Source organism: Colletotrichum navitas (genome assembly GCF_030913465.1).
Source record: "Colletotrichum navitas strain CBS 125086 chromosome Unknown LY79scaffold_55, whole genome shotgun sequence".
Classification (NCBI taxonomy): Eukaryota; Fungi; Ascomycota; class Sordariomycetes; order Glomerellales; family Glomerellaceae; genus Colletotrichum; species Colletotrichum navitas.
In genome coordinates, this window is record NW_026850601.1 from 230004 (window position 1) to 240251 (window position 10248).

General features: G+C 55.1%; 2 protein-coding genes across 2 annotated transcripts; one reads left to right on the forward strand and one right to left on the reverse strand.

Annotated features, from left to right (window-relative positions):
- Positions 1–1380: 1380 nt before the first annotated feature.
- LY79DRAFT_520819 (acyl-CoA dehydrogenase domain-containing protein) lies at positions 1381–3216 on the reverse strand (the record flags this gene model as incomplete). Its single annotated transcript, XM_060555283.1, has 4 exons — positions 1381–1717; positions 1791–1899; positions 1992–2268; positions 2398–3216. 4 exons carry the CDS (start codon positions 3214–3216, stop codon positions 1381–1383), a joined length of 1542 nt encoding a protein of 513 aa, XP_060411494.1.
- A 4330-nt stretch (positions 3217–7546) lies between these two features.
- Positions 7547–9481, forward strand: LY79DRAFT_671861 (flavin-containing amine oxidoreductase; the record flags this gene model as incomplete). The annotated part of the gene is made up of 3 exons (XM_060563979.1): positions 7547–7699; positions 7907–8492; positions 8577–9481. 3 exons carry the CDS (start codon positions 7547–7549, stop codon positions 9479–9481), a joined length of 1644 nt encoding a protein of 547 aa, XP_060411495.1.
- Between the last annotated feature and the right edge of the window lie 767 nt (positions 9482–10248).

Below are 10248 nucleotides of genomic sequence, written 5' to 3' on the forward strand. Positions count from 1 at the left end.
AACGGCCACTTCTCCCGCGATTGCCCTAAGGAGTCTTCCGGCGGCGAGAAGATCTGCTACAAGTGCCAGCAGCCCGGCCATGTCCAGTCCCAGTGCCCCAACAACTAAGTGTGCAACGGCTATCGGCGATGAGTGTTCTGCCTGAATGGCAGTTTCGGTTTGGGGACAATTCGACGGCTTCGATGCCCACCGTGGCTCACTTATGCGATCAACTTGGCATTGCGGATGCTTTGTACATTTCCTTTTTCCGATTTCCCCCCCTTTTTTTTCTTGTTTCTTCCTTGCTCTCATGTTCTCACGGCAAACAACTCTGGGACTCGGCCTGCGGAAAAGTTTTACACGGACAACGGCATATGAATCACGGCTTTTTCTTAACGCACCAAAGATACACCTTTCGCATTTGGTCGTCAACCTCGGCAAAATGCGGGGTTGGTCGGATCGTTTGGATGACGATGGCGGCAACGCTTAGGGGGAACAAGCTTGCACTGAACCTCTCTCTGGTTTATGAATGAGAGAGAGAAGAGCAGAGTGGGGAGGGCCTCCTCTCAGGCCGGACACCTTTCGACTCTGATAGATATTGGTCGGTCCTGTTGAGCAGCCGGGAAAGGGCTCTCGATACGACCTAGACAGTAGTGTGGGCCGTTCTAAGCGGCCATGGCTGTCGTTCGGGGCAGGGAATGGAAAGTTTGCGTCATACTCGATGGTTCCAACATGTGTTCCGTGTTGTCGTCTAGAAGTTACTACGACCGATGATGCTCCAAGTGAGAGTCTGATGCCACAGCTGAAATGCACCCACCACTATTAGTCCCCTGGAAATCTTTCCGCCGCGCGATTCCGTCCCTGGTAGTTTTCTTCTCCGTGTCGTATCTGAGCCGAAAATTCCATGCGTTGTATCATGAGTAGGGAGTTTGTTGGGGTGACTCGTCGGCCCTACTTGCCCAGAAACATTTTGGGGGTAGGGGGGGCAGAAGATGGAAGGGAAAAAAAGAAAAATGCAACGGCGGTTGAAACGGCTCCCTGGTCCCTCTACAGCTGTCTGCTATTCAATCCGAGGAGCCTTTTAGACCTGCACGTTTTCACGGAACTCTGGAGAAGCTTAGAAAAAGGGGTGTCTGTCCACAAACTCAAAAAAAAAAGGGGGATTCAAAGGGGGGAGAGAGAGAGAGCCTCGTCTATTCTTTTAACTCAAGTTCGTTCGCCCTCTTCCTCGTAATAGCCGTTATATCCCTGAAGATAAAGGGACAAACAAAAAAAAGCTTCTACAATGCAACCTCGCGAATGCCCTATATAGCACTTATACGGTCCCCTAGTCTCGGAATAAGAGGTTTTCATGTGTGTCTGTGCCGGCGGTGCTGACCACGCCGACGATGACGGGGCGATTTACAACTTCGCCTTGGGCATGAACTTCATGGCCTGCCGGACACCAAGGTCGCCGAGGACCTCTTCGGCGCCGCCAAGGATAGCGTCGAACTTGTAGGTGCGGTTGAACATCTCGATGACGCGGCCCATGCCGGTCCGGGTGAGGCCGCGGCCGCCCCAGATTTGGACTGCCTCGTCGGCGATCTCGTGGGCGGCGCGGGTCGCGCTCATCTTGAGGAGGCCGATGGGCCCGCCCAGGTGTTTGGCCTGCTCCTTGTAGGGCATCTGGTTCATCTGGTAGGTGATAGTCTCGAGCCAGGACTGGTTGGCCTCGGTGAGGGCGATCATCTTGGCAAGCCTGTCGGGCACAGGAGGCGTCAGCTTGTTGTCGTTTGCTCGGGGGAGGTGAGGGGAAGAGGAGGAGGACTTACTTGAGGCGGATGACGGGCTGGTCGATGAGCTTCTTGCCGAAGACGAGGCGCTGGTTCGCCCAGAGAAGGCACTCTTCGACAATGGTCCGGCACTGGCGGATTGTGGCACCTAATTCATCACAGTTAGTCGGTCCCGATGCGGCTCTGTCTTGAAGGGAAAAGTTGCCATCTGTTCGAGGGAAGAGGGAAAATAAGACTTACAAGCCATGGTCCACCGCTCGTGGTTGAAGTTGCTCAGGATGACATGAATGCCCTTGTTCTCCTGGCCCAGGAGGTTCTCGACGGGGACCTTTACTTTGTCAAAGGTGATGTAAGTCGTACCGGCGGCAGGCGAATAGGACGTCTTGATGGCCTTGGTCTCAACGCCCTCACCCCGCTCGATCAGGAGGACACTGAGACCCTTTTCGGTCTTAACTCCGGTGACAAAATAATCACTGAAAACCCCGTTCGTAATCCATTTCTTACTGCCTTCAACGATCTATTTGGTTATTGAATTAGTAGGATTGGATAAAAAATGATGCGGTGGTGGTGGGGGTGGTGGTTTTGGCGATAGTGGTGGTGATGGTGGTGATGGTGTGGTGTTGGTGGGGATGGCTGGAGGACTTACGTAGTGCTTGCCGTCAGGCGTCTTGGTGGCGGTGGTTCTCAAGCCCGCAACGTCACTACCAGCAAAGGCCTCGGTGATGGCTAGGCAAATCTTCTTGCGGCCGCTGAAAACCTCGTCCGCGACGCGCTTCTTCAAGGAGTCGGAATTGGCAAAGTTGAGGACGACGGGCAGGCCAATGGTCATGCCAGCCATCATGCCATCCTGGAAGCCGCGGCAGTTGGTGCGCGCCATCTCCTGGCTGAGGATCATATCATGGAAGTAGTCAAACTCCTCGCCCTTGACAGCGCCGTTGAGCAGGTTGACGCCGTGCAGGTGCTTGCCGGGGCCGAGGCGCATGTGCAGCACGCCGGCGCGGGACATCTTGTCGATGAGCTCCTGGGGGATGAGCTCACCCTTCTCCTCGCACTCGAGGGCGACGGGGGTGATCTCGCGGTCGGTGAAGTCGCGGATGGCTCGCTGCAGCGAGCGGTGGGAGTCGTTGAAGTAGGGGGACTTGAATTGCGGGGTGAGCCAGGTGGGCTCGGCGTAGGGGACGGCGGAAAGCTCGCCCGGGCCGGCGACGACGACCTGAGGCGTCTCGCCGGCGACGGTGCCGATGACGAGCGTCTTGTCGTACTTTGTCAGGACCTCGTGACGGTGGAGGTTGTAGAAGTCGGCGGTGGCGTCGCGGCCGGCGACCTGGCGGAGGACGGCCTCGCCGCCCGGGTGGCCGTCGACGAAGTCGGTGAGGTCGTAGACCTTGGAGTCGATGATGCACCAGAGGGAGTCCTCGGTGTTTTTCTTGGCGACCTCGTCGCGGGTGAAAGTCTTTGCGGCCATGGCGGCGGGCAACTTGTTCGTATCCCTTTGCTTGGTCTGGGACAGGTGGGTGGAAGAGACAGGGTGACGGGGCACTGGTCTTTGTGCGTCTTGGGGGTGTTCAGGTTGTGAGTTTCAATCGTTCCGGAAAAATTACGAGGAGGAGCTGAGGTTTGCAAGTCGAGAGTTCAGGAGGGCACAAGCATGTTTGAGATGGCGGCTACGCTTCGGTCAAACGACTCGAGAGGAGAATCACGGCGTGTGTCGGTTGACATCGGTCTGAGGGGGGGTAGGGTGGCAGCCAGCCGTGTCTGGAAGTTGTGCCGCGAGCCTCGGCTCGTGGGGATTGTGGAGGACGCATCTGGGGGGGGACGTGCTGATATTCGGGGAGATTGTGGTTGGACAGCAGGCTGGGGGAAGGAACTAAGTCTAACCGGGGTGGGGTTCGTCGGATCAGAAGCTTGAATGGATAGGTATCTTTTGGTGTGCATTCATCATTGAGCAGGAATGCGTGTCTAGAAGACTGGAGTTTTGTGACTGTGTATAGTTAATACTGTGTGCCTGTGCGGCTTTGAGAGAGACCGCCTTGTACTACTACCTCAGTAAGAAGACTTGAGGCTTTTTATTCATTTTATTTTTCCAAGTGCCTAATCGCTTGTTTGCGATGTCTGAAAAGAGCCCCTGTCGACGCTCCCCACAGGGGAAGAAGGAAGGAAGCTTTTACCCCGCAGAGGAGGGGGGCGCGCATCTCCCGGTACCGCAGTAGCGTAGAGTTGCATCCATTCACGAAGCTTGGGCATGTCCTTTTTGGGGAGGGGGCCGTCTTGTGTTTTCCCTTGGCTGCTAGGCGACTGCCTCTCTGCGGCTTGCAGAGTACAGAGTACCCCTGGATAGCTTCGCGCTGATCAGATGGCAAACATCGGGATGGGCCCAACATCAGATTGCCCACCATCGATGAGGAAGGGCGCCAACATCTCTTTGTCTGCTCTGAGCAGATCAGGCTGCTGGGCAGGAGCCCATTGACGAACAAAGACCACCTCCATCAGGCCAATTCCTCCCGCTATAGCCCTGTCCGGGCAATTTTGTCTACCCATGCCGGTTTGTAACTCGTCCTGCCCAAAGTCGTCCGTCCCGCTGCTATTGCAGTGTGCGCAGTCGCCTATATCGGTAAGAAGGTCCTCGCTGGCCAGGGTGTGGCATGGTGTTCGCTCACGGGCTGGACCGCATACTAGGGCGCAGATCAAGAGGGATAGGAAGAAGGGAAAAGGGGTAAGGAGGAAGCAGAAAGAAGAAGAACTTAAAAGTTCGCTGGCACACCCAGACTCGGCGTACCCGGCTAGAAGAATTAATTAACCTGGTTCCCCAGGTCGGGTATCTCCCCAAGTAGGTAGTTGCCAGCCCCCGTTACATGGCTCCATGCCCAAGTAATATCACAAGCAGTTAACACCTATTTCCCTGCTGCTTCCGTAAAAAAAAAAAAAAAAAAGGTGAGGGAATTACCACACATACCATATAATCTTAGCTTATTCAGCTTACACTCACAAGCCCATGCTAGCGAGCACCTCGCGAGTATCCGGCAAGCAGCCGGCCAGCTCTCTCGAAGTCTAGGAAGCGGCCGAGGGAAGGATGCGCCGGAACCTGCAAACTTAAGTCCAGAGTATATACGCCGTTGCAGGGATTGAAACTAGCCATTGGCAGAACGGGGCCCGAGAGAGGACTGGCATGCCAGTTTAGGTAGGCATCAACGTGGCCGTGGGGATGAGGCTCTTGGCAAGGGTTGTGGTGGGAGGACGCAAAGGCAGAGATGAGGAAGTCGTCATCTCATGGTCGGCAGGACTCATCACACCACGCCGTAGGTATGGATGTCTCTCGGTGTACGTGTACGTGTAGGTATGTGGTGCGGGGCTAGTGTCGCGGGTTCCACAGGGTCGGTGTCGGTGTCGCTTTGTCAGGCGGGATGGATTTCCTTGTCATACCGTGCCAGCAAGACGCCACTAGATTTGTTATGGTCTAGTGAGGTGTGTATGTAGTTGATTGATCTCTCTATCTATGTATCTGTGTGGTGTCGCTGCTTTATAGCAGCCAGTGGGCTGCTTATGTAACAAGATTGGACCCGCAGGCGGGCGCAGTAAGAGCCTATTGGTGCGTGGGTGGCTCGGTTGGTTGGCATGGTTGGGCCTAGTCTCTTTGGATGAAAGGTTGAGGATATCGTCAGCTCCTCTCGTGTGCAGGTTTGGTCAGTATCTTCCCCCTCCCTTTCTTCTCCTTCTTCTTATCTGGCGTTACACCGAGTCAGTCGCTAGCATTGTGACAGGGTGGGCATAGGGTACGGATAGACGTGTTGGCGACTGTAAGAAAAAAACTGTAACGCACAGTGAGATGGCCGAGTTGGAAGGGGAGGGAGGGGAGAGAAGTGGGATGGAGAAGTAAAGGTGGAGGAATGACGCCGACAGTGGAGAAGAAGCAGTGAAGTGTCACCAGGCGAGCAACTTAGCGGCTTGATTGCCCCTCCTTCCACACGCTTAGGTCCAGTCGTCGTTTCCTCTCGCATCAAGTCGTCCCGGCCCCACCTATTCCACCTGGTAGGTATTCAGCAGCACAACAACACTTTTCCTTGTCCCGATCCCGCCCTCTCTTCCCTTCCTCCCCCGCCCGCTGGCAGAGCCTCTTCCTTACCATACGGATCGGACACGCATCTCGTGCGTGTGTCTGTCTGCGTTTGTGTGGTCTTGACCTTGCCCCGAAGACCCTGACTCCTGTTATCCTTTCCAGGGAAAAAAAGGCTAAAAAAAGAAAAGAAAATCTTTAAGTGTAGTTGACCGAAACCCAGGCCTGCCTAACCAACCAACCAACCAACCAACCAACCCCCGGCTGGGCTTCTGTCCTACCTGGACGTTTCTTGTCTGCCCGTTTGGTCACCCGCGCTTTTCCTCCTTACCTTCTTTTCTCTTTGGGTTGTCGATATCTCTCCCCTCTCGCTCGTTTACCCCGGATGATATCAAGGCTTAGCGCACGCGGAGTGTCCCCCGCCCAGTCGCCTGTTGCATTGTAAGTCCCTTCTTTTGCCGTTTTGTGCTCTCCCCTCTTTGCCTCTCATCGCCCCTCACTCTTTTTCCCACTACCCGTTCCGACATTGCGAAACACCGACACACCTTGCGTCATTGCCCCTCCTCCCGGAAAAAGAGCAAGAAGGAGAGGTCGAAAAAAAGAGCAAAATGGCATACCGTTGGCGAGCGATACCCTGCCTCCTGAGACAAAAAAGAAAAGCAGACGCAGAACGCCACATTCCGCCTCTGCGGTCAGCTCAACCCGAGCCGGGTCGATGTACATGCACGCCCCCCGTTGTTGCACAACAGCCGCTCATCACTCAGCCACCCGCCGGCTTACACTCCTGATTACACGTGAGCCCAGTCGGCAAGAGCCACGAGGCACAGTCTTAGGATGGCAGGAGTGACGGGTGAGAATGGCAGTTGCTGCGTACAACAGCTGCTGCAAGTCAAGCCCCCTCCCTCCATCTGCAGAAAGAAGAAGTGTGTGTGTGTGTGTGAGAGAGAGAGAGAGAAAGAGAGAGAGCGAAAGCGTGGAAGAGGGCGAGGTTGGGTTTTAAGAACAGCAAACTCTGGACCGACTCGAATGTCGCCAGTTTCTTCTTTCTTATACCCTTTTGACTCCCCTCCCCCACTTGTCCATTATCAACCTTTCGGTTAGACATGGTACTCTCAAAATGGCACTTCACGTCGCAACCCGCAGGCTATTCCAAGGTCGCTCTGCTCTGCTCTGCTCTGGCCTGCTCCGCTCTTCACGTTGCAGCTTGTACGTCTCGGCGCCGCCGATATGAGATGGTCCGCGACACCAAACCTCACCTTGGCCGTCTTGCCATGCGTCGCTCTCTACCACTTACCAGATCTTATCTGGACTTCTTGCGCTTATCCTTCTCGGCGGCTGTACCCAGATCGGCGGGTCCCTATAATCTCCATCTCTTTCCCCCATGATCCCGACCGAAACCCCTTAGCCGCTGAAGACAATTCACTACGTTGCTCGCCCGCCATCCCCACATTGGCCCTGCTGCCGCCTCCGCCTGATCTCATTTCCCAACCCCCCCCCTTCTTCAAGTCGGCAATCGCTCTTCTTTTTTTCTTGCGTTGTCTCACTCGTTCCCGGTTTCTCTCAGAGTCGCTCTTTAACCCAGTGAACTTCTTCACTTATTTACTCCCCAGACTAGTCCTCAGTCAGCAGCATCGTGGCCTAGTTTGGCCTCCTTCCCCCATCAGCCAGCTTCCGTGATCATCCCTATCAATACAACCATACTCTGTCTTTCTCCCCTGCTTTTCGCCGGAGGCGCCTTGCAGCCATGGACGCTTACTCAGTATCTTATACTAGCCCTGACAACCGGAGTACATCTCGCATCTACCAGGACCTTGAATCCTGTCGAGTTCAAGGCCTCCGTGGGACCGGCCGAGACGAGTTGCTGCTCAGATCTTTGACGATGGACTCACTTTTACAGGTAAGTCTGCTTCTTGTCAACCACGTGCCTAACGTCGCTCATGGGACGCTTCGGGTCGCGGCCGCTGACTGTCCCCTTTGATGGACGAATTCGTCTTAAACCCTTTCCATCCTCACCGACCGTACCCATCTCGTCTTATGCCTGAGGGTACAAGACGATTGAGGCCAGTTATTCTCGTCCAAGCAGTCTGCTCCTGACACGTCACAGCGCAAACAATCCGAGTCGGGTCCCAGACCTCACGTGGGCATCATCGGCGCTGGCCTCGCCGGATTGCGTTGTGCCGATATCCTGATTCAACATGGCTTGCTGGTGACCATCATCGAAGGCCGGGAACGACTTGGAGGCCGCATGTTCCAGGAAACGCTCCCGAATGGACACACTGTCGACCTTGGCCCCAACTGGATACACGGAACCGATGACAACCCTATGAATGATCTCGCAAAAGAGACCGGAACCGCGGTTGGCCGCTGGGACAATCGGTCGTATGTGTTTGACGAAGGGGGGGAACTGTTCGACTTGGGCGAAAGCGAGGTCTACTCCACCATCATGTGGGACATTGTCCAAGATGCATTTCAACATTCTAATAAGAACTCGGCCGATATCCATCCCGACGAGAGTCTATGGGACTTTTTCCAGCATAAGGTAGTTGAGAAGATCCCCGACACCGACGAGGATCACGCTAGGAAGCGAAGCATCGTTCTCCAAGTTGCCGAGCTTTGGGGCGCGTTTACCGGAAGCCCGATCGAAACCCAAAGTCTCAAATTTTTCTGGCTAGAAGAATGCCTCGACGGCGGTAAGTCACCCTTTGCCACGGATCTTCCAGACTCGCGGGGCCTGCAACCCTCGGAGGAATAGCCGTGGTTGACTTATGTGGAAGAAAACCTATTCTGCGCCGGCACCTACGAAAAGATCTTGGAGAGAATCGCGGAGCCCGTGAGGCACAACGCGGATATCAAATACGATACCCGGGTGACCAAGGTGGAGTTGAAAACCCCGGACCGTGAGAGGCCAAGGGTCCACACAAACACCGGCGAGGTCTTTGAGTTTGACGAGGTTGTGATGACGGCGCCTTTGGGCTGGCTAAAGAAGAACCTGCAAGCGTTTGATCCGCCGTTGCCCGACAGAATCGAGCGTGGTATCCAGGCCATCGGCTACGGCTGCCTCGAAAAGGTTTACATCAGTTTCCCCAGAGCGTTTTGGCTCGAACCCGACAGCAAAGGCCGGGTAGTCCAAGGCTTCTGCCAATGGCTAGCGCCAAATTACACACCAGAGACGAACCCGAAGAGGTGGAACCAGGAGATTGTCGACCTCGCGTCGTTGGGCGAGCATTCACACCCGACGCTGCTATTTTACATCTTTGGGGACGAGTCGAGATACATCACGGAAGAAGTGGCCAAGCTGAAGACGATACCGGAGAGGAACTACTTCCTGTACGACTTCTTCAAGCCCTACTATTCCAGGCTGCCGCACTACGACGAGACGTCGCCCGACTGCAAGCCCAAGGGGTGCCTGTCGACGGACTGGATGCGAGACGACCTCGCGGGCAACGGCAGCTACAGCAACTTCCCCGTCGGGTTGACGGAGGGTGACAAGGACATTGAGGCGATGCGGAACGGCGTACCGGAAGGCGGCCTGTGGCTGGCGGGCGAGCACACGGCGCCGTTCGTGGCGCTAGGAACGGCGACGGGGGCCTACTGGAGCGGTGAGAGTGTCGGCCTGAGGGTGGCTGAAGCCTACGGCAGGGCGAGCACCACTAATGTCCAGGACGGCGAGGGGCAGTAGGCAGGCGGGGGAGGTTGGTTGGGTCGTCGGCCGGGCCCCGGTGAAGAGCGAGCGGACCATGCTCTTCATGTGATTGCGAAGATAAACTACCAGCCACCGGGGGACGGGGCTGTGGCCATGGCATCTGCTAGCTAAGCCTTGGGGCTGCATTCTCTTTTGTTTTAGATGGACCCAACGGCCAAAGATAGTCATCCGATTCTCCAACATTTATTTACAGTTTAATTCTTTCCTCCCGGGGGTTAGAGCTTGCACCTCACACGTGTCAAACCCGGGGCCAAGCCATTTCACAAACCTGTCGGGGAGAGTAGGCAGACAGACATATGTTGCTTGCCAATGTACTGCGTAAGCACCACTGGGCTGCGAAACTGAAACACCTCACGTCTTTCTCACAATCTCTCGGATGAAGTAGGCAGGTAGTGAAAAACCTTTGAAATGAAAGACATTTGCCAACGAGACAAACGCTCGTCTTTGTTCCTCGAGTGTTGTGGTTGTGAGGGGGGGACGAACTCGGACAAAAGGCATTTCCAACGGCTCCTCACATACATAGCCAACGTCATTTCAGACAGCTTTCCATGCAGATTGGGAGGGCCACTCGAATCATGCAACGTCAACAAAGTTAGGCAATCCTGCAGTGTGGGGAGAGCGTTGCTATGCAAATAGGGGGGAGGTATGTGCGTGTTGTTTGTGTTTTACTTCCAGTTCTTATCTCACAGCCCTTGTTTAATACAAAAAGTAGTCATTCGTACATACATAGCAATGCACAAACG